The sequence below is a fragment of the Xyrauchen texanus genome, chromosome 2 (assembly GCF_025860055.1).
Source record: "Xyrauchen texanus isolate HMW12.3.18 chromosome 2, RBS_HiC_50CHRs, whole genome shotgun sequence".
NCBI lineage: Eukaryota > Metazoa > Chordata > Actinopteri > Cypriniformes > Catostomidae > Xyrauchen > Xyrauchen texanus.
In genome coordinates, this window is record NC_068277.1 from 52422736 (window position 1) to 52446993 (window position 24258).

At 42.6% G+C, this 24258-nt stretch overlaps 1 protein-coding gene across 1 annotated transcript in view; it reads left to right on the plus strand.

The window, feature by feature from the left end:
* The first annotated feature begins 1374 nt into the window (after positions 1-1374).
* LOC127658754 (SH3 domain and tetratricopeptide repeat-containing protein 1-like) overlaps positions 1375-24258 on the plus strand; it is a 29513-nt gene continuing 6629 nt past the window's right edge. The window contains exons 1-14 of the mRNA XM_052148240.1: positions 1375-1601; positions 1910-1978; positions 2677-2807; positions 2980-3085; positions 3185-3325; positions 3456-3654; positions 3763-3839; positions 4310-4505; positions 4676-4806; positions 12639-12671; positions 14310-15223; positions 18280-19039; positions 22664-22844; positions 23069-23219. Coding sequence (XP_052004200.1) covers positions 1448-1601; positions 1910-1978; positions 2677-2807; positions 2980-3085; positions 3185-3325; positions 3456-3654; positions 3763-3839; positions 4310-4505; positions 4676-4806; positions 12639-12671; positions 14310-15223; positions 18280-19039; positions 22664-22844; positions 23069-23219 — 3243 coding nt within the window. The 5' untranslated portion in view covers positions 1375-1447. The remainder of the gene's footprint in view (positions 1602-1909; positions 1979-2676; positions 2808-2979; positions 3086-3184; positions 3326-3455; positions 3655-3762; positions 3840-4309; positions 4506-4675; positions 4807-12638; positions 12672-14309; positions 15224-18279; positions 19040-22663; positions 22845-23068; positions 23220-24258) is intronic.

Below are 24258 nucleotides of genomic sequence, written 5' to 3' on the forward strand. Positions count from 1 at the left end.
CTAACTACAAATCAACTGTCCTCACCTAGACTGCTACCGTTAACACAGTGAACCACCAGATCCACTTGGCTGGTTCAAGTTGTACGACACAGGCAGATTCTTCAAGGTGTCCTGGAGAGGAGAGTTGTCCAAGTCACACCAGCTAAACACTGGTGTTCCTCAGGGATCAATGCTTGGACCCCTCTTCTTTTTGATCAATTCAACATCACTCAGACTGATCATAAAGGCACTCAAAGCTCCAAAAAGCATATTAAGGCAGCATAAAAGTAATCCATAAGACTCCACTGGTTTAATACATGTCTTCTGAAGTGGTCCAATCGTTTTTGGGTGAGAACAGGCCAAAATATAACCATAAATCTTGACATCAGTAGTCTTCATGGTGATCATAATTTCAAGCTGTATTACACATCCTAGCAACATCTACTCAGCGCAAAAGTGTAACCGAGCTTGAATTCTTGATTTTGCTTATAGAGACTGCAAAGGCAAGATGTGTAAAATAAGGAATTATATTTTGGTCTGTTCTCACCCAAAATCGATTCGATCGTTCCAGAAGACATGCCTTTATGTGATTTTTGGAGCTTCAAAGTTTTGGTCACCATTCACTTGCATTGTGAGGACCTACAGAGCTGAGATATTTTTCTAGAAATCTTCACTTGTGTTCTGCACAAAAAAGAAAGTCACACACATAGTGGATGGCATGAGGGTGAGTAAATGATAAGACTAAGAGTGTTTTCTTTTTTTTTTGTTGAACTATTCCTTTAAGGTCTCTCTCATCTTTAGCATTATTTGAACAGTTTAGAGACACAGCTGGATGAGAAGCATTAAATGTAGTGGATAGAAGCAACCATCACATATGGTACAAAAGGGGCATACACATTATAAGCTCTGCTTGTCAATCTTTGCATTGACATATACTTGATTAAGGAATCGTTCATTATATTACAAAAGCCTATTATAGTTAAAGCTATAATAATAGATTTAAACTCTTCCTACAGTCTATAAGCCAGCAAGAGAGGAAAGGGAAACTGACACTTCCTCCGATGTGTACTGTTGGCAAAGTTCTTTGAGCTCAATCATACAGACACACCTCCACTGAATGCAAGTTAGTTTACTCTCAGAATCAGTACAAAAAGGACCACGGACGCTTTTTTGTTCCTTTAAACTCATTGTTTACTCAATATGTGATTATTAACTTTTGTTTAAACTGCGCGTGCCAAGGTCACATTTAGTTAAAACCCAAACTACCTACTATGTAACGCCACATCCTCCTGATTCTGGACATACGTTAGGAAGAAAAACAGGAGACATTTGAGTGTCGTAATGAGGTGATGTAATCTACGCTCTTAAAATCAGTTCCGCCACCTGTGCGTTTTTATTTGGTGTCAGTGCGATGAGCGCGTGATAGAGCATCGTCATCTGGATCTGCGCTGAACTGGTCTTTGACGTGATGTCAACCGTTACTCGTGGAAGTTCATTCAAAACCGGGAACGGCGTGGAGTACGATACGAACAACAGTCGGTCGATACGTCGACAGCTTACAATTGAGTACTCACACAATGAATTGGACAATATTATCGACACTTCAACAATTAGAGATATGGGTAAGTAGCACTAACACCAATAGGCCTACCTATAGAAAATAATACAAAATATAGAAATAGTAATATATATATATATATATATATATATATATATATATATATATATATATATATATATATATATATATATATTTAATTTTCACATACTTTTATTCTCAACAAATAAACTAGGTGGAGGTTTTTAACATTTACTACCCCTTCAAGAGCACCTTACTTGCCACACATTAGCCTATTATGATCATTGTATCTCGACACCCAACAACCTCTCCTGTGATGTATTAACATTATTGAGCTTATTATCTTTTCAGATTCTAAAACATCAAGAGGAAGTATTAAAGGTACATCAACAGCCTTAGAGGAAGACAATATACCCACTGGTAATAACATTCGCCAAATTTCCCAATCCAGATAGCTGTATGTATAATACATTTACTGTATATCGTGTTAATGTAGATGTTATCCAAAACTCAGTCACTGAGTAATGTTCTGCCATTCATAATATTCCTAGTGTTGAAATATTTGATTATTATGAGATTAAACCAAGAAGGTTGAGACACTATTAAAGAGATTTATTGACATTAGCAAGAGTGGGATGGTATTGTGGCCTCCCCACAGTATAATGGTTGGATGCGCTTAATTGAACTCTGACCTGCACTGGTGACACTTAAAAAAAGAATATAAAAAAAAGTAACTTTTAGAGATCACACATTGGACTTTGCGAAACTCGTCGAATGTCACTTATTAACCCCTCTGTTAAACACAGCAGTGAAACATCACATGATTACGATTTAAAACTAAACTATGACTTAAACCATTCATACTGCAATTGGAAATGTTCAAAATTATGTTATAGCCTATGAAAAGAAAAATTGCCCATATCTCTTATTAGAGTAGAACTAGAATTGGAATTTACAGCTGTGTATAAACATTTGAGTGGTTCACGACACCTTACTGGAAATGATCTGCCTTTTTATCACTAAATTACTAGCTAGATTATTTTCATACACATTTACTAGAGCTGACTGAATATTTTTTTCATATGGGCATGTTGACTGTAAACCATTTCCTGTTGCAGTGTTGGCTATGCAGCTGGCTATAGTGGAGGGACCGGATCGACTTCCTGCCGATGAGGGCACACAGGAAGTACTGTGCAGGAAACTTTGTGTGCTGGAAGCTGACCTCACAGGGGTCACAAACCTAATTTCTGTACGGTCATCACTATTTAGAGTACATACATAATTTTCAAATCTTATTTCTTTTCCGTATTCAAATGCATTAAAAGTGGGCGATTATTTCACACACGTTACATGTGTGTAAAATAAGTTTACTGAAATGTGCACTACTGTACACACATCATATTGGCTTTTTTGTTGTGTAGGAACTGTCAGCTCATCTGGTATCCATCAACAGTGTGGAAAGGACTATATATATCACTTTTAAAACCTTTGAAGAAATATGGAAGTTCAGCACATACCACAGATTGGGTCTGTTACCATTTCAGCGTTCCCATCACAAATATACTAGTCAGCAAGTACTTTAAACAGAGTCAGATGGCTTACTAAATTTTGGTGAATTTTCACCAGGTTTGTTGGGTCAGTGTATGGAAAATCTTCTTATGGACCAGGACTTCTGGTTAATCTCCCTGGATCAGGATTTAGGAATTGAAATCTCAATCCAAGAAGAGCCATTAAATCTGATGCATAAAGGCTTTCTAATGCAAGAAGGTAAGAAACATAAGCGTTGATGAACACAATATACTTAAATGGCTTGGAATAATAATCATTACTGTAATAGGCAGTAAAAGTGAATGTAGGGGCTATTTCTAATAAAAACAGTATTTTGTTTACTTTTCAGGGTCCTTCTTTGGATGCTGCACTGCAAATCAGATATTCGATAGCTCTACATCAGGAAGGGACCTTTACTTGGAGAAGGGAGATATTGCCCTATTTGAGCCTCCATTCCTAGGATCAGGGTGGACAGTGCTGTCCTTAGCTGATGGATCTAGGGGAACAAAACCAAAACCAGCCCTGGAGCCAGTCATTCCCTTTCATGAGTATGTGTTTCATTCTGAATTTCACTTACTTACTTAAATGAACAGGGTACACAGAACTAAAAATAATGGATTTTTCATTTTATTGTATAACATTTTATAATTCCCAAGGTGGTTTCTAAAGTCCTGCCCGGAGAGTATATTAGTGGGTGGACGAAAAGACACCATTGACCTTCCATTCCAGATTGGTGAGAAAATTGTGAAACAATGAGTGTGTTTACATGCATGCCAATACGCACCTAACTACCCCAAAACATTTTTTAAAACATATTTAAATGAGATCTGAAATCATCGGGTTATTCTTAGCCTTTGACGTAAGCAGTCATGCATACAGCACTTGTTCACATTGAATGGGCCAGTAAGAACACCTATAAAGGTAATGGGCAAGAATCTACATGTGCTGATCAGTTTTTTGCTTAAACCGTTTTTGACCAGTGTTGGGTAAATTGCTTAAAAATATTAATCCACTTCAAATGACTTCTGATTAATCAGATTATTTTACTAAAATAATCACAATACTAATTACTTTTCTTTTAAGTATTTAAAATGTAATGCATTACACACATTTTTTTTGTTTTACTTGAAAAGTAAAAAGTACTAACTAATTACTATGTAATTGGATTACTCCTAACACTGATTGTAACTATACCTCTTACAGCAGTGGGAGTCTGTGAGACCACAGAGGAATATGATGCCAATGGGCCAGATGAACTGAGCTTCCAGGCTGGTGAACGGATCATCATCCTTGGCCTGCTAGTGGCATGTTTTGAATGGTTTATAGGAAAATTGGAGAGATCTGGGGATATTGGGCTCATCAGGACCAACCTGGTCAAAGCAACCGATTCCTTTTGTGAGTAAGTGCTTGTGTGCAAGTTGCCTTGAGAAAATGTCTCTTGAAAAGGAATTCCCATTGCTTTGACTTCATGGATTTTTAAGCTGTAAAAAAACGATTGCGTGGCTTGTGTCAAGTGCCTATTTTGATAGTTTTGTACATGGTAACTGTTTCCTACGGTTTATTCCACAGATCATCTGAAATTTTCTTGAAAGATGAGGACAGACAAATCGTTACCTTGGATCAGGAGAAAATTAAAGAGGAGACTATTGCTTTATTGAAGAGATCATGCCAGTGTGATGTTGGCACAAACTACAAACTTGGTAAGAGTTTTTATTTTTACTTGCCATTAACAAATTAATTGTAACATTTAAATCAGTGTTGGTGCTATGGAAAAACTCATATATGGAGCTAACAAATGAAATAACATAATTATTTAAGAAAAAAAGGGATGCAGTTCATAACTGACTAAAAAGATAGAATTACAGGCACAAAAGTAACTATGACAACACAGCTTTTAAATATCCTGCTTGTAAGATTTTCTTTTGTCTGTTCTAAGTACAACTAAGCCAAGAACCTTAACCACCTGATTGCTCCACCTTTGGAAAACTTACAGAAGATTTGGAAACAAATTTCTCATTGTAAGACCAAGTGACCTCAACAAATAACACCAGAATGAAGTAACCAGCACTCTTTAGATTCAATGAAATTTAAACAGGCCATCTTGACAAGGAGGACTTACTAAAAAGCTTTAAATAAATAAATAAATAAATGCAGTTGCTCGCTCAGTTTCCAGGGAATAACACTTGGTGCCCTAAGACCAGGGATCACATTGTTGGAAATGCAGGTTGCCTTTTGTAGGAACTCGAGCTGCATAATCATATTGGGACACACCCTTAAGTGACGCTTCAAGGGAGCTTCATAAAGGCACTCACTTCATTCCATCGAGTCAGATTTTCTGTTCTTCAGTGCACAATCTCGTCTGGCCCACAACTCACATCAAAGCGAGGATCATTATTATTCTCCCTTTTGAGTGGCAACACAGGATGGAATTTAAGAAGCGACTCACATCGTTTTATACAGCATAATTTCAGAGCAATTTTAATGTGGTTTTTCCCAAACGTTGCAAGGGTCCGACGGAAACAGCGGTGCTGTTCGAGGCTGGCAATTTCTCACCATGAGGCGATATCCCCACTTGTTCCAGTTCCACGGCCCCCAGATTGGAGCTCTGTGTGCGGGGGCAGTTTAGGATTTCAGATTTGTGTCTGAGAAGATTGGAGTGAGAATGGACATTGGATTCTTCCATGTGTTTGTCACTTTCACCTTGAGCGAAAGCAGGAGTCTTGTTGGACATGCTTTGCGGCCTAGCTTGGTGGCCATTTTCTGATGAACAAGCGTGCGAAAGAGTTACCATGTGCGTCTTGAGCCGTCACTATTAAAAAAGCTGTATGAGAGAATTAGTCATTCAAAGGTAAGGAAACAAATGGACCTCTGTGGCAGGGCAGAGGGCGGGGCCGGGTCGTGATCATACACACCCGGTCCCTTATCAGGCAAATTAAGCCTCCGAGAGGGATAAAGGCCGATGACAGACGGTGGTGCGATGAGAGAGAGATGTCCGTCATGTGTGTGTTTGTCTTTTAAGTTTATCATTAAAACTATTATTTATATTGTCAAGCCGGTTCTCACCTCCTCCTTTCCATTGATCCCTTTACAGTCTCTTTGTCCCTATTGTCTTTTTCTGTGTCGTTCTGAGAGAATGCACATAAATAAGGCAATGGAGGAGCGGCCTCTGCCTTTCTTTCTCCTGGCCACAGAACAAGGGGGCTGGAATAAGAGAATATAACGGAGTGATGACGAACAAACGTGCGAGTGCTTCGTCTGTGCCATTATTCTGGCCGGCGTTCTGACAAGACAAGACAAGAGAAGAGTACTGCAATCTCTGCTCGATTTCTTGGTGGTGGCATAGATGTCACTCTTTTCAGTCAGCTGTTGGATCTACACACGATGGTTTTGCAGTACAACCAAGCGCCTCGCGTTAAGGAATGGCTAATATCGGCTCCGTTTGGAATTTCCCCAATGTTCATACACTTTTCCCCATTCAAATACTGGGGAAAAAGTTTATTTTGTGAGCGTCCCTGCTGTAGATACATTCAGGGCGCTTATTAATTATGCCTAAATACAATAAAGGAAAAACATTATCAAATTTCCTTCAACCAGGATTAGAGGAGCGAAGGCTTCCCTGCGCTATGATGCTTGTTTAGGGGCAGTCGCCAAAAGTAAGCCAAGCACGTTATCTAGTGGTTAAAGGATGCATTGCAGGCAAGAGACATGCATTAATCCCACTGTCTGCCTTTTACGGCTGTTATTTTCTGGTCCCGAAAAGAGACGTCAGCTTGCATCCCATTCTGGATTTGAGACTTTTGAGCCCTTTGCAACAGTCGCTGATAAGTTTCTCATCTCTTAAAATGGCCCTGCTGGTGACATTGGCGTGTTTAAAAGGGTTGGGGATTTGCATGCCCTGAGGGGCCTCTATTTGGGGAACCGCCATGTGGGACAACGGACTTCCTGTTGCATGTCATCCTAGCATTCGCCACGGAGCTCAGCTGAGTGTTCGATCCGGCCCTGCTGCAGAGTGGATCAACCAGTCACACTGTTTATGCATTGGGGGATTACAGAGCCGAAGGGAATGTTATGGATGGCCTCCAAGTGGCAAGGCCCGATGGTCCAGTTTGAAAAACCTGTCACCGCCCGGAGGGAGAGGAACTAGCCACCTGTTCCCTTGCTGCTGCCAGCGTCTACAGAGGCAGTTCCTCTGCTGCTGCCAGTGTCCACGGCCATGGAGGCGGTTTCCCTGCCACTGCTAGCGTCCATGGCCACAGAGGTTGTTCCCCTGCCACTGCTAGCGGCCATGGCCACGGAAGTCATTCCCCCTTCCCTGCTCACACTCATGGAGGCCATCTTCCTGCCGCTGCCAGTTGCCCCTTCCCTGCTCGCGCTCATGGCCATGGAGGCAGTTTCCCAGTCAATGCCTATGCTTATGAGCAAGGAGGTAGTTCCCCTGCCAGAGGTAGTTCCCCAGTCACTGCTGTCTGGGTCAGGAGGCCTGGGAGGAGGCCACAGGACAGGGACTGGGTCAGGAGGCCTGGGAACAGGCCACAGGACAGGGACAGGGTCAGGAGGCCTGGGAGGAGGCCACAGGACAGGGACTGGGTCAGGAGGCCTGGGAGGAGGCCATAGGACAGGGACCGGGTCAGGAGGCCTGGGAGGAGGCCACAGGACAGGGACTGGGTCAGGAGGCCTGGGAGGAGGCCACAGGACGGGAACAGGGTCAGAAGGTCTGGGAGGAGGCCACAGGTCAGGGACTGGGTCAGGACCCCTGGGAGGAGGCCCTAAAGGCGGTGACCTGGAAGGCTCTGTCGGCGGAGCCGCAGGAGGCTCTGGAGGCGGAGCTGAGGGAGGCTCAGAGGCCTCAGGGGGCGGAGCCGTGGAGACTCGGGGGGCGGAGCCGTGGGAGGCTCAGGGGCAGAGCAGAGGGAGGCTCGAGAGGCGGAGCCCTGGGAATCTCGGGAGGAGGAGCCCTGGCAGACTCGAGAGACTTGAGAGATGGAGCCCTGGGAGGCGGAGCCCTAGGAGGCTTGGGAGGAGGAGCCCTGGGTGGCTCGGGAGACTTGAGAGGCGGAGCCCTGGGAGGCTCAAGAGACTTGAGGGGTGGAGCCCTGGGAGGCTCAAGAGACTTGAGGGGTGGAGCCCTGGGGGGCTCGAGAGGCTTGAGAGGCAGAGCACTGGGAGGTTCGAGAGGAGCCCTGGGAGGCTCGGGAGACTTGAGAGGCGGAGCCCTGGGAGGCTCGGGAGACTTGAGAGGCGGAGCCCTGGAAGGCTCAAGAGGCTTGAGAGGCGGAGCCCTGGGAGGCTTGAGAGGCGGAGCCCTGGGAGGCTCGAGAGGCGAAGCTCTGGAAAGCTTGGAAGGCGGAGCTCTAGGAAGCTCGGGAGGTGGAGCTCTGGAAAGCTCGGGAGGCGGAGCTCTGGAAAGCTCAGGAGGTGGAGCTCTGGAAAGCTCGGGAGGCGGAGCTCTGGAAAGCTCAGAAAGCTCGGGAGGCGGAGCTCTGGAAAGCTCGGGAGGCTCGGAAGGCGGAGCTCTGGAAAGCTCGGGAGGCGGAGCTCTGGAAAGCTCGGGAGGCTCGGAAGGCGGAGCTCTAGGAAGCTCGGGAGGCGGAGCTCTGGAAAGCTCAGGAGGCGGAGCTCTGGAAAGCTCATGAAGCTCGGAAGGCGGAGCTCTGGAAAGCTCGGGAGGCGGAGCTCTGGAAAGCTCGGGAGGCTTGGAAGGCGGAGCTCTGGAAAGCTCGGGAGGCTCGGAAGGCGGAGCTCTAGGAAGCTCGGGAGGCGGAGCTCTGGAAAGCTCGGGAGGCGGAGCTCTGGAAAGCTCGGGAGGCGGAGCTCTGGAAAGCTCAGGAAGCTCGGAAGGCGGAGCTCTAGAAAGCTCAGGAAGCTCGGAAGGCGGAGCTCTGGAAAGCTCGGGAGGCGGAGCTCTGGAAAGCTCGGGAGGTGGAGCTCTGGAAAGCTCGGGAAGCTCGGAAGGTGGAGCTCTGGGAAGCTCGGAAGGCGGAGCTCTGGGAAGCTCGGGAGGCTCGAGGGGCGCAGGCTCTAGGACGGGCATTACCATTGGCGCTGGCTTTTGGTCAGTCCTGGCTATTGGCGTTGGCCCGGGAACGGTCGAGGCTACAGGCGCTGGCTCAGGGACGGTCGAGGCTACAGGCGCTGGCTCAGGGATGGTCGAGGCTACAGGCGCTGGCTCAGGGACGGTCGAGGCTACAGGCACTGGCTCACTGACCTCTGAGGCGACAGGCACTGGCTCACTGACCTCTGAGGCGACAGGCACTGGCTCACTGACTGTGGTATGCGCTGGCTTGGGTTCGCTGACCGTGGCTGACGAAGGCTCTGGCTCGCAGACCGGGGCAAGCGAGGGCTCTGGCTCGCTGACCGTAGCTGACGAGGGCTCTGGCTGGCAGACCGTGGTGGGCGTGGGCTCTGGCCGTGGCAGGCGTGGGCTCTGGCTCGCTGGCCGTGGCAGGCGGAGACTGGGGAGCAGAAGCCTTTCCTCTTCTCCTCCTCCGCCGGGCAGACGAAGTGGACCGTGCAGGCTCACTGACCAAGGCAGGCGTGAAGGTACGAACCACGGGCGAGTGGAGGGTTATTACTGTGGGAGGAGTGGCAGAGTTCTCCTCGATGGCGCCCACAGTTAACGGCGAACCGCAGGCCAGCAGAGTCTCCTCCACGAACGCGTGGAGTGTCCAGCCGCGCGTTGCCTGTGGCAACCGCTCCTTAAGGGCGGGGTGCAGATTGCGCCTGAAGAAGTCCACCAGAGAGGAGTCCGGGAAATCCGAGATACCCGCCAGCTTAAGGAAGTGTGGTCCTCTATAGGGCGGTCCTCTTGCTTCAAGCAGAGCAGGTGGAAGTTTGCTCGTTGAACCGCTGGATCCATAGTGTGGTCGTTCGTTCTGTTATGAACGAGCAGTGAAGGCAGACGAGGAGATGCAGATTCAGTTTTTTTTTTACATAAACAAACAGGCAAAACACAAAGGAAAACCCTCAATGGGGAAATAAACATTACATAGAAAACACAGGCAGGGAACACACACCAGGCTAACAACATTCAACGAACGACAAGGAGTGAACAAAAAGCAGGGCTTAAATACACAGTGAGTGATGACAGAATGAGACACAGGTGAAAACAATGAACAAAATGGCAGTGATGATGGCAGGTGGATTCTGGGAAGTGTAGTTCTAAACAATGACAAGTGAGACAGTGGAGCTAAACAAGGGACAAAACTATGGAACGCAAAGGTGACAAAAATGGTAGACAGAGGGCAATAGTGAAACAAGACAAGGAATTCCTAACAGTATCATCATCATCATCATCATCATCATCCCTTGTCTCATGTTTCGTGTACGTTCTTTGTGTTGGGTCTGGTTGTGAGTAACCGCCAGGCGCTCTTCGGTCGGGGTTGTTTCATTGCCGGAGAATGCTGTCTGGATCCTGACTTCCTGTATGTTTGGGTTTCAGTCTTTGTCAGGATCTAGACACTCATGCTCCTTGTTCTGTTTGTTTTGTTCTAACTGTGTTGACATGTTCCCCCTCATGTGTTTCAGGTGCCGCTGGCACTCGGAATCAACGTTTCCATGGAAACCCTGATTGTTTCCTTTGGAACGCTGATCATGCAACTTTCAGCTGGCGAGTAGCACCTGTCCCTTATTTGTTTCTGCTTATGTAAATCCTTTTGTGTGTCATGTTCGTGGCTAGATTGTTGGATATGTTTAGTGTTGAAGTGTGTTTGGTGTGAAGTAACGTTCCTCACTCTCTCTGCCTAGTTGGTTCTGTCTCGTGTATCTGTTTAGTTGCCCATCTCTGCCCGCGTGCCGGGAGAGTGGTTACCCTCCAGGCTGCTGTATGCTTATTCTCTGCACTCACAAATTTTCAACAAAGGATTCAACAGATCTCTGCCCACGTGTCGGGAGTGTAGTTGCCTTCCAGTTTGCTGCGTTTCAGCTGCACTTCAGCGGAGGTTTACTAGTACCTCTGCTCCATGCCAGCCAGTGCGGGAGCGCTCATCAGAGGATTCCTTATTACTTTACTGAAGTTTATTATTTACTGTAAATCAATTCTTTGAACTGTTCCTCTGCTCTTGGGTCTCTGTCTCGCTCTCACTTTGCCTAACACCTGAATACAATTTTAATGGGCTTGGTAAAAAATAAATAAAAACAGTTTATAAGGCAACACACTGCTGAGTTATTTGAAGGGCAGCTAACGTGCGTAACTTTTGTTTTATTTATGTTTTTCTTTTTTATGTCAGTCATACGTGGTCAAGCATAAAATGTACCACCCCCCTTGTTTCGGGAAGACATAGAAATAAAATTATGCAATTAAAAAATATTTAGTTACAGTATTACTCTAAAGGTGCACTCATCAATTATTTCCTCAGTAAGACAATTTTACTCATAAAAAACATAATTAGGTTGACTTGAAAAAGCAACCACTTAGCAACACCCTAGCAACCACCCTGAACACCATAGCACCCACATAGCAACACTCTAGCGACCACCCAGAACACCCTAGAAACCGCCTAGCAACAGCTTAACGACCACACAAAACACCCTAGCAACCGCCTAGCAACCACCCAGAACACCTTAGCAGCCATCTAGCAACGCCCAAGCAACCACCCAGAACACCCTAGCATCCACCTAGCTCTGCCCTAGTGACCACCCAGAACAACCTAGTAACCACCTAGCAATGCCCCCATCCAGAACATCTAAGCAACTGCTGAGCTACAAATTAGCAATGCCCTAGCAACCACCCAGAACACCCTAGCAACTGCCTAGCACTATCTAGCAACGCCCTAGCTCCCCATGTCATGAATCAGAATATCGTGAACACAAATTTGCCACTGGCAAGATGTTCATCCACATCGACATTGGGACATGTTTGACTCAATCACCTGCTGCACGATTACAAGGTTGCACATTAAAACATAGCTGATATTAATCAACAACATCCCTGCATAAATGACAAGGCCATGTACATATTTTTGTTGTAGAGTGTTTTTATGAAAGATAAATCACATAAATAAATATATAAATGAGTTTATTATTAACCAGCTTATAACAACTCAAATATTGAAAAGATTGTTTCCCCTTTAATGGACATTATGGATGAATGACATTACAAACAACATCTCTTTTAAAGTGAAATTAAGGCTTTGAATTCATAGTTTTATACTTGTGCTCGTCTTCTAATGACATAAAAAACTTCTGAAGACATGACAACCTTTCTGGTAAGGGAAAATAGTGAGTGACGATGCTCCCTGGTTTTTACAGTTCATTCTGGATTCAGTGCACTGGAACCATTTTGTGAAATGGCCGACTCACTGATCAGTACCCTGAATACTAAACTAGGGAGCGGACAACAAGATAACATCAACAGAAAATGTACACCCTCTACAGAAATTAAATATAATTCTTCACATGTCCCTTTGATGATGAAATTTAAACTACTTATAAAAGTATGTTTCATTTTTCAAAAGTTTAAAAGCCAAAATATCACCAAATTGCATGAATGACCAATTTCTCTCCTTTTAACAAACTATTGTTTTATATACTGCAGATCTGGCGAAAACAATTCCAGGATTAGTTCAAAGTATGTGGCTTTTCTTTCATTCAATCATTCATTCATTCATTCTTAGCAGTCTTTTCATCTGGTTGTTTTAAAGGGATAGTTCACCCAAAAATAATCTCATCATTTACTCAATGTGTATGGCTTTCTTTCTTTTGCTGAACAGAAACTAAGATATTTAGAAGAATATTTCAGCTCTGTAGGCCCATACAATGCAAGTGAATGGGTACCAAAAAAATACCATAAAAGCATATAAAGGCAGCATAAACGTAATCCATAAGACTCCAGTGAGTCTTTAGAGGTGATGAGAAACAAATCAATATTTAAGTCCTTTTTTACTATAAATTCTCCTCCCTGCCCAGTAGGTGGCAATATGCATGAAGAATTGAATCGCCAAAGATAAAAGAAGAAGAATGTTTAAGTGAAAGTGGAGATTGATAGTAAAAAAGGACTTAAATATAGATCTGTTTCTCACCCACACTTATATCACTTCTGACGGCATGGATTGAACTTCACTTACATTGTATGGACCTACAGAGCTGTGATATTCTTCAAAAAATCTTTGTGTTTAGTAGTAGAAAGAAAGACATACATATCTGTGATGACATGAAGGTGAGTAAATGATGAGAGAATTTTCATTTGTGTGTAAACTATCACTTTAATAGAGTTATCTTATGTACAGCTCTGGAAAAAAATGAAGAGACCTCTGCAAAATTATCAGTTCTCTGGATTTACTATTTATAGGTTTGTGTTTGAGTAAAATTATTGTGTCCTTCACAAAGACAAATCTGCCCAATTCCAGCCTTGCTGAAGCACCCCATATCATCACCGATCCTCCACCTGGTTATCTAATCATTAGACGGAGACCTGGTGTGGCCTTCAAGCCACAGTGTCTCACACCCACTGTGAAATTTGGTGGAGGATCTGTGATGATCTGGTGGTGCTTCAGCAAGGCTGGAACTGGGCAGATTCGTCTTTGTGAAAGACACATGAATCAAGCAACGTACAAGGTTATCCTTCTGCACTGACAATGTTCCCCAACTCTGAGGATTGGTTTTCCAGCAGGACAATGCCCCATGCCATACAGACAGTTCAATCAAGGTGTGGATGGAGGACCACCGGAACAAGTCCCTGTCATGGCCAGCCCAATCTCCAGACCTGAACCCCATTGAAAAACTCTGTAATGTGATCAAGAGGAAGATAGATGGTCACAAACCATTAAACAAAGCCGGACTGCTTGAACTTTTGCGCCAGAAGTGCATAAAGTCACCCAAGAGAGCATGCCAAGACACGTGAAAACTGTAATGGAAAATCAGGGTTATTCCACCAAATATTGATTTCTGAACACTTCCTAAATTAAAATAGTAAATCCAGAGAAACTGATAATTTTGCAGTAGTCCCAGAGCTGTATATGTAAAGAGACAATTTTTTATATTTGGTGTATTTTAACTATTTAAAGCTGAAATTGTCCTAGCGCCACAGAAACACGTTTAGAGTTTTTGAGAAAATTTACCTTTGAATGGCTTACCAATAGTTGTCTCTAAAGTTACATACTTGAGCTTTAAATAAATTAATCCTTTACCAACTAATTAATGTTAAATGTGGGATAGCTAAACAAAATAATGTATTTTTTATTGTATCTTTTTTATTCTTCATCTGCAGACGAGACTCATCAGACAGAAACAAATGATCTTAAACAAAAAGTCAGCCACATTTTGAGTGAGTTAAAAGACACTCAAAGAATTGAGGCTCCATTAAACAGCAGTAACCACCAGACACAGAGAGAAGTCCTTGATACTGGGGCATCCCAAGGAACCCCACGTTTTTCTGTGTGCTCAGAGCAGGACAGCACCAGTACAGATGAACACCAGGCTCTTCTCTCCTTCTTGAGCAGCCGTGACCACCAGCTAAATTACCTGCTCCTTTACAGTGCTTATCCTGAATTCCTCATCTCTCACTTTGAGGGTCACTCCGATGAGGAGGATATAGTGGCATATTTAGGCGTAGCCCGAGAATTAGCACGAAAGAAACGCCTCTCATGGGCACAGAGCCGAATCTGTTTCCTCCTTGGGCAGCTTTGTGCAGGACGCTCAAAGTTCTCTCAGGCTCGGGTTTACTATGAGGAAGCTTTGAATGTACCCAGGGATTGTTTCACAGACATGTTTCTGCTCTCTGCCATTTACTCCAACCTGGCACTCATCTACCTAACACAGAAAAACCATGAGAAATTTTTGGCCTTGTCAGAGCGCCTTTCTGCTTTGTTGTTGGCGGTCCCTGATTGTCTGTTTGGCTGTGAAGATCCTGAAGTATTAAAGTATATTTTGAAAAAAGCCATCCTGGCCAAGAACAAGTCTGCAGAGGCCCGAGCATGCTTCCTCCTGGCAAAAATCCACCTGAAGCTCAGTGATGGCATGAGTGCAATCCCATTTATTGAAAGGCTTCAAATCCTTGCTGATGAAGTTCCTGGAGCATCTAATGAGACATGGAGCCATGTTTTCCTGGTGTTAGCAAGACTCTACAGTGATCAGTGTCTGCCACGCTTGGCTGAAAGTTGTGCACGCCAAGCATCGCTTCAGGTTGGTCCTAGGAAAGTGCTTTCGGAGAGCACTTTTATTGATTGTAGTGTGTGGATAGATCAATACTCACTTGCTGGTCACTAGCATATTTTTCTGCTCTAGTTTCTGTACTATTCTAGCTTACCCTTGAAACTTGGCAGTTTGATAATGCTTGATATACTGTAGTTGGTTTTTGTACATGTATGACCTGTGATGTTCTTCAAAAGTCACTTTGGAAAAAATCGTCTGCTAAATTAAATGTAAATGTTGTGTTTTTGATGCTGATTTCCTGGTGTCCCCATCAGGCTACATAAAGGAATATTCTGGGTTCAGTACAAGTGAAGCTCAAACCCAAGCATTTGTGGCATTAAGCTGATTACCACAAAAAATTATTTTGACTCGACCCTCCTTTTCAGAAAAAAAAGGAAACATCCATGTCACGGTGAAGCAATTACAATGGAAGTGAATGGGGCCAATTTTTGGAGGGTTTAAAGGCAGAAATGTAAAGCTTATAATTTTATAAAAGCATTCATTAATTCTTATGTTAAAACTCTTGTATTATTTGAGCATTTTCATGGTCGTTTTAGAGTTTAAGGGTTTATGGTGTTATGTTGTCATGGCAACGAAGTTGTAAAATTGGCTATAACTTTACACAGAACAAGTTAGTAAGTTTATTACACTAAAATCATGTTAACATGCATATTGTTCACATCATGTGCCTATACTTTTGAAACAGTGAGTATTTTAATGTTTTCGGATTGGCCCCATTCACTTCCATTGTAAGTGCCTCACTGTAACCTCAATTTTTGCTCTTTTTTAAAAAAGGAGAGACATGTCAAAATGAATTGTTATGGTGAGCAAAGTTAGGTTGCAAATGCTGTCGAATGAGCTTAACTTGTATTGAACCTGGAATATTCCTTTAACAAGCTTAATCATCAAGAGCTCCTTGGTTGATCACCAAGAATTCACACCAAAAAATTACTTGCATTTACCTCTTCTATGATGAACTTGTTGTTTTATTACCGAGTTCAGTGTCATTTTCATATATTTTCTGGGGCTTACATTAAAAATGTCTGCCCGGATGACAGTAAAAAGTTTTATTAAAAATGTTTGTATGAGAAGTGCAGAACAATCTTTTATTATTATTTTTGTCAAAAATAAGCATTGAAACTTTTAAAATATTTGTCCACCAAATTAAAACCAGGTGGTGTGACCAAAATGTAGGTTGACATTTTGGTGTCATGTGATCAACATTTTTTATAAATTTAATTTGTACAATTTGTGTTAAGGTCATATGGAGTAACCCTGAAAATATGTCTTTATATTCTTGACTCAAATAAATAAATACTTTATATATATATATATCTAATGTATTTATTTATTTGAGTCAAGAATATAAATATATATATATATATATTAGGGCTGTCAATCGATTACCATTTTTTATAAAATTAATTACATGATGTCCCGATTAATTAATCCTGATTAATTGCACATACAAATATTTGCTGAGAAAGCCTCTCATATAACAATAATTCAATATATAATTATGAAATAATTACACATAGTTATCTTTAAATATTTATATATATATATATATATTTATATATTCAGATAATTAAAATGCATTACATTCTTGTGTCAGAAGAGTTAATAATTGATAAGACACTACAAAAAACAGCTTTAGAATACAGTGTATTGTTTACTACCATATTATTGAACATAAGTCAATCATTGGCATACAGTTCACAGCAATCCATTTCACAAGTGAATTTGTCAATCAGTTAGAGATTTATTATGAGGCCTTGTTTAAGGGCCCGTCAATTTCAACAAGCATCAGACATGCTTGTGTAGTGTCTCGGTGCGTTACGTCATAAACATACATTTATTTAGGTCACTGTGTCAAGTTAAATATAGTATAATACTTAGAACACATCTTGAGATCCCTTAGTTCAAATTTGCACTCAATCAAGTGTTTTGAATGCAAGAACGTGACACATGTTTGTGTTCTTCTGTCTGCTGAAGTGTTGTTTTGTTCACTGTATAAGCTGTATGTTGCCACACAGCTGAAATTTCAATTACTGCCCTCTGGAGTAAACAGGTGGTACTACAAGCTTGCATTTCTCAGGAATATTCCTTATTACAATCCGTGGGCATTTTTTTTACGCGTTTATTCAGTGCGATTAATTGTATTAAAAATGAATCGCAATGCCCCCGGATTGTAATAAGGAAGATTCCTGAGAAATGCAATCTTGTCTTCCACCCCTGAGTCGCGAGTTAGAATCCAAGGCGTGCTGAGTGTCTCTAACCAGGTCTCCTAAGCAACCAAATTGGCCCTGTTGCTAGGGAGGGTAGAGACACATGGGGTAACCTCCTCGTGATCGCTATAATGTGGTTCTTGCTCTCGGTGGGGCACGTGGTGAGATGTGCGTGGATGCCGCAGATAGCGTGAACCTCCAAATGTGTATGTCTCCGCGGTAATGTTCTCAACAAGCCACGTGATAAGATGTGCAGATTGATGGTCTCAGACGCAGAGGCACCTGCGATTCGTCCTCCGCCACCCAGATTGAGGCGAGTAACTACGCCATCATGAGGACTTAGAGTGCATTGGGAATAGGGCATTCCAAATTGGAAAGAAAAGGGGAGAAAAAAAAGAAAGAAAACGAAAAGGAACATTTTACATTTTTGTGGTAATCAACATTATGCCACAAATGCTTTAGATTGAGTTTAACGTGTATTTAACCTGGTACATTCCTTTAACGATTAAGTTACTTGATGGTTGCACAACATTTTATTTTTATAAAATGTTTTGTCATTAAATATATATATATATATATATATATATATATATATATATATATATATATATATATATAGTAGAACATGTACTAAATGTTTTCAAAACTTTATCAAACCAACATCGACACAAAAAGTAAATTTCTACAAATTTAACCTGTGTGTTTTAGAATTTTGAAATATTTCTCATTTTAATGATCCAATGCAACTTTTTGAACCAGCATGAACCAACATGGTAGGATTAGTAATTTATTCACTCATTCATTTATTATCTCTCACAGGTGGGTGCCACTGTGTCACACTGTCTTTGTGGTATCTCGCTATTATTGGAAAATGCATCACAGCTGTATGGAGTTGCCATCCCGACACAAGTGGCTCCATACCTGACTCGTGCTGCTGCCTTAGTGCCCTCCAGCAAGGAGCCTGCGCTGGGTCATGTCCATGCTTTGTGTTTGTCCTGGCTCTTCCATAGACACAACATGCCTGACAGAGCTGTTCGCTACATGTGCACGTTCCTTGACCACAACAGCGTGTCCAGCATTGACCAGTCAGACACTACTGCTGCTCTCATATGGTTGGCATGGCTGTACATCTGCAACCAGCAACCCAGCACAGCTCTGGAAGTTCTGGATGCTGTGCTCTCAACGCTCCCTGAGCATTGTACAACTCAGCTGGAAGGTGTGGTTTACAACATGCGTGCCATTGCATACAGACATTCAGCGGACATCCGACAAGCTGCTGAGAGTTACCGGGCTGCTATCGAGGTTTGTGAGGAGTTTGAGGACAGGCGTAACTGGGCCATAGCGTTGGCCAACTTCGGGTTCATGTGTTTGCAAGTCAAGGCGAAGAGGTTGGCAGAGGAATATCTCACCCAATCTGTGGAGCTGTTCTCAGAGCTTGAGGACGAAGGGCATGAAATTAGTTTTATTTCAGTGCTTCTTGAGTTGGGCAGACACTTAGTTTCACAGGGGCTCCATGAAAATGGGAAGATCTACCATGAATGGGCCCTGCTTATTGCTATCCACATTGATGATTTGGATAGTAAGTGTTCACCATATTTATCATGAGTGCAATGTGAAAATGCCAATAAGTCTTATGTCTGAAAGTAGCTACCCTGCTGAAAAACTGCTTGATATAAAACTTATTAGTCAAAGTAGTGCTGCTGAGAATTTTGGTGTAGTTATATCTTAAGTTATTGGAATATTCAGTTTTCCATGTTGCTTAATATAACTTATGGTATATTCTTAAAGCTGTTTTGTGTAAAAAATATTCTCATGTCAAATTTTTTCTCATATCCCATCTTAATATGCACATTCAACTATAAGTAAGCCATTTGTAGGCTGATTTAATCTTATGTGTTTGCCACATAGAGAGAAAACAAATCTTGTTTTGGTAAATCAGAATTATGAGGTAAAAAGTAAACATTTTAAAACAAAAAGTAAAAATTCTGAGATACCAAGTCAAAATGATGAGATTAATAGGTCAACATTTTGAGATAAATGTTACATCCTCCAGTTCTGTCCACCTGAGTCCCGTTCCCCTGACTATTAACCCATTCCCGGACTACATTTCCCAGAATCCCTTTCCTCACGCCATTTACTCATACTCCTGTTTTCCATTCACTCATCAGCTCCCCGTGTATATATTCACTGCTCAGGCTTCATTTCATTGTGAAGTCTTGCCAATTCACCTCGATGTCTTGCATTTCTGAGCATTTATATTCATTGTTTGCCTACATGTTTATGACCATAGCCTGTTCTCTGGATTTACCCCTTTGTCTCTCGTAGTGGATTTATTGCTTTGTGTGGATTTGCTTATCTGGTTGGACCTCTGCCTGTTTGACTTCTCTGCTATTAAATTCTGCACATGGATCTTCCCTCAGTTTCTGACTCTGTCTCGTTACTGAAGACTTTGCCATCTTCAGACCCAGCTGAGTTTTCTTCACTGTAAGCTGCATTCTCATCTTAAGCTGAATTGTTGGCAGCACACCATTGTCAATTGGGACAGCTTTCCTCTGCCATGGAGGAAGTACTGCGCTATCTACGTACGGCTTCCCCAGTCAGGTCACACTCACAAGCTGCTAGTCCAGCCCCCACGGAATCACTGACAACTCCCCGGAGGCATCTTCACTTCAGCAAAATTTCCAAGCCCCTCATCTCGCTCTCCCGGCACACCTGGTCAGTGTGATGGATTTCTGATGCAATGCAACCTTTATATCGCTCAACCTTCTTCCTACTTCCCCATGGAAGAATCCAAGGTGGCCTTTATCACCTCCCTGCTCTCGGGCCGAGCATTAGTTTGGGCAATGCCCATATAGGATTGTAATATCGAGATACGTTCTCTAGAAGTGTTTATTTCTCACTTTAAGAGTGTTTTTCAGAACCCAGTGGGTGGAGAAGACACGAACGATCGAATCATTCTTTTCACACAGGAGAATTCCACTGCCGCTGACCACGCACTCACAATTCGTACCCTCGCAGTGCAAACAGGATGGGCTGATGCACCCCTCAAAACCATTTATGGCAATGGACTCACGCACCAACTACAAGTGGAGATGGCCAACTGAGAGGATAATCTCTCCTTCTACTAGTTTATATCTCTCTCCATCAAGCTTGAAAACTTGAGATGGAGCCGCACCCCGGCTGCCGCAACATCACCTCCTATGTCATCCTCTTTCACAACATCTCCACACGTGCCCACGCAGTTGGGTCGCTCATGGTTGTCAAGAGAGGAACGTCAGAGACACATCTTTTTTACTGTGGAGAGCCCAGCCATTTCCTATCCTCCTTACCAACCAATACCCCGGTGACTACCTATGACTCTTATCTGTTGGAAAATAGAAATTGTTTGGTTGAGCTAAGAATCAGTTCCACTCAGAATTCTATTTCTGTCAAAGCTCTCATTGACACTGTGACTGCAAGCAATTTCATTGACTCTGACCTCTGTAATCTGTTATCTTTGGAAACTGCCCCTTGTGTTCCTTCTCTCTCACTGTTACAGCGCTAGATGGTCACTCACTTTGAAGTGGCTGAAAAATTCACATCTCTCAACCCGTCTCTTTGCAAGTGTGAGCCCTTCATCATGAAACACTACAGCTTCTAGTCACCAACACTCCTAAGAATCCCCTTGGTTACCCTTGGCTCACAAGACACAATCCTCACATTTCAGGGACTGATGGTGAAATTACTCATTGGGGAACCTCTTGTTTTACCTTCCCCCTGCAGTCGGTGCAACCCATTTCTCTCCATGCCACCAATGTCAACTCTATTGAATCTCCTGTGCTACCCATCATCCCATCCACCATCTACCAAGACTTCCTGCCAGTGTTTATTAAGGCTAAGGCTACTCAACTACCACCTCACCGCTCTACTGACTGCTCTATCAATCTCCTGCCAGGCACTCAACCTCCTAAGAGCCGTATCTACCCTCTGTCTATCCCTGAAACACAAGCCATGGAGGATTACATTTGAGGAAGCATTGCAAATGGGTTTTATTGAACCCTCCACCTCTCTAGCAGTAGCGAGCTTCTTCTTTGTGGAGAAAAAGGATGGCAGACTCCTTAACGCTATCACTGTCCAATTTCTCTACCCTCTTCCTCTAGTCCCAGCAGCACTAGAACAACTATGGGATGCCAAGGTCTTTACTAGGCTGGATTTGTGCCATGCTTACAACCTCATTCGCATCAAGGAAAGGGACGAGTGGAAGGCCGCCTTAATCACCTATTCGGGTCACTACGAATATCGGGTCATGCCTTATGGCCTTGCCAACTCTCACCGTCCATCTTCCAGTCCTTCATGAATGAGATTTTCCACAACCTCCTGCACCAATGCTTCAATCTATATCGATGATATCTTGATTTTCTCTCCTTCCCTTGAATCTCATGTCCTGCATATTATCCAAATGCCTCCAGGATTATCACCTCTTTGTCAAAGCAGAGAAGTGTGCATTTCATGTCACCACCACAACCTTTCTGGGTTATGTGATCAGCCCTGAGGGTGCCCACATGGACAGTCTCAAAGTGGATGCCTTCAAGAACTGGTCTCATCCAGGACCTTAAAGAAAGATTCACCACTGCACCTGTATTCATCAATCTGATCCTTCCCGGCATTTTATCGTGGAGGTGTATGCCTCTAACGTTGGTATTAGAGCCGTTCTCTCCCAACGACACGGTAACCCTCCCAAAATGTATCTCTATGCTTTGTTCTCCTGCAAACTCAATTCAGCTGAACAAAACTATGACGTGGGGAACTGTGAACTACTGGCCATGAAAGATGCGTTGGAGGAATGGCGTGACTGGTTAGAGGGCTCACAACATCCTTTTACCATCCTCAATATCCATCGGTATCTCGAGTATGTACGAGTATGTATTATGAGAAACCAAGTCATAATTATGACTCAAAATGATTACTTTTCTATCTCATTATGACATTGTATCTCATAATTTTGATTTACCAAAACACATTTTTTATTTTATTTTTATGTGGCGGAAACGGGGTGGGGACTATCTAAACCAGAGCCAAATGTAATGTTACTTTAGGTGTTTGCATATTTTACATAATATCACTAATAGATGTAGTGTATTATAACCAAAGATTAGCCCCCAAATTTGTACCTTTATGCCTCAGTCAGAAATATTTCATCATGTCACCAAATTTGCTTGTACAGGCCAGCTGCAGGCCACACGTCAGCTGTGTCACCTGTATGAAGAAGTGTGTCCAGATGAGGCCCAGAGTATCATCTACAACGAGCACCAGCTGAACCTTCTACAGCAGGCTGGAGACAAGAATTTAGAGGGAGAAATACTGGAGAAGATCAGCCAGCTGTACCTGAGCCTAGGCACTGAGAAGTGAGAACTGACTTCCACGTTATAAGAGTTATACAAGTAGCACCAGACATCAAGAATGATGAGCATTTTGGACTACTGATGTTCTGACCATGACTACTGATAGATAATGATAATACATTGGAGTTTAACTTGCAAAACAATTAAAATAGCTGGTGTAAATAATATCTTACCAATCACATTATTAAAAAGACTTTGCTAAAGTTATTGCTCATGTCTTGACACAGGGCCAACAGGGCTGCTTTAGATTACACCAAACAGAGCCTGGGCATTTTCATCGACTTGGGCAGAAAAAGGAAGGAGGTACATGCCTGGCTACAAGCAGGAAAGATTTACCACATCCTCAAACAGACTGAGCTAGTGGATCTCTATGTGCAGGTACTGCAACAACTACCTTCATTCAGCAGTTTTTTTTTTTCCTGCATGTTGATTCACTGCTACTGGAACCACAGGCAGGAAAATTATGTATCAAATGCAAAAGTTTGTATGATCAAAACTAACCTAATTGATCATTATTGAATTCATTTAAAAGACAGCATGGTATGGAAATAAGTACTAAGTGAAACGTGCCATTTCTTTCTAAATGTTTTACATTTGTCGTCAACGGAACGATCCAGAAACACTTTAAACAACCATACAAACCATTGAAGACACTGTAGGTCTATCCCTCAATTATCATTGCCATCAAAAATGAAAGATGGTGCTACTGTGAATAAGGTGAATTTGGATCACTCTACAGCCATGTTTGTTACACCTCCATGCAGTCTACGGGATGCTATTTTCAGTTAATATATATACAGATTCTACTGTATCTTTTTGAATGCAGAAAGACCGAAATCTCTAAAATTGTTGGTCAAGATTATGAACAAATAACTTATTTTAAATCAGCAGTTATTGCTAAAGCGCGTGGACATTTTTGATGATAACTGACAGGTGATGCCTCTCTGAAAAAGGTTATTAGCCCTTTTAACTGTTAAGCATGACATCCATTCCTAGTGGTGCCATACATTAATACTGCGTTCCATTTAACTTATACTCATACTAGGAAATGTGCCATGAAATTCTCCTTGAGGTCAGACTTCCAACTTGAAAACTCGTGCGGAAATCTGCAGAGATGCAGTACAATGATAAACATCCACTTCTATAAAAAAATATTCATCATTGATTTAAGGTTCTTACATTGCGTTATAATAAAACCTGTTCATCAAACGTTTGCTAAAGACAGGTGTTCAAAATTTTTAGGCTTGGGATCAATGCCCTTTTCATGCATCGATATTTGGTAGATTTTTCCCGATGAGTATCGTTTGTTTTTTGTTTTTTATATAAATAAGTCTGCTTGTTGCACAATAGTCTTTTTTATCTCTTCAGACATATCTCTCAACACAACTTTGGTAAACTGTGATCAGCAGGTTTATTT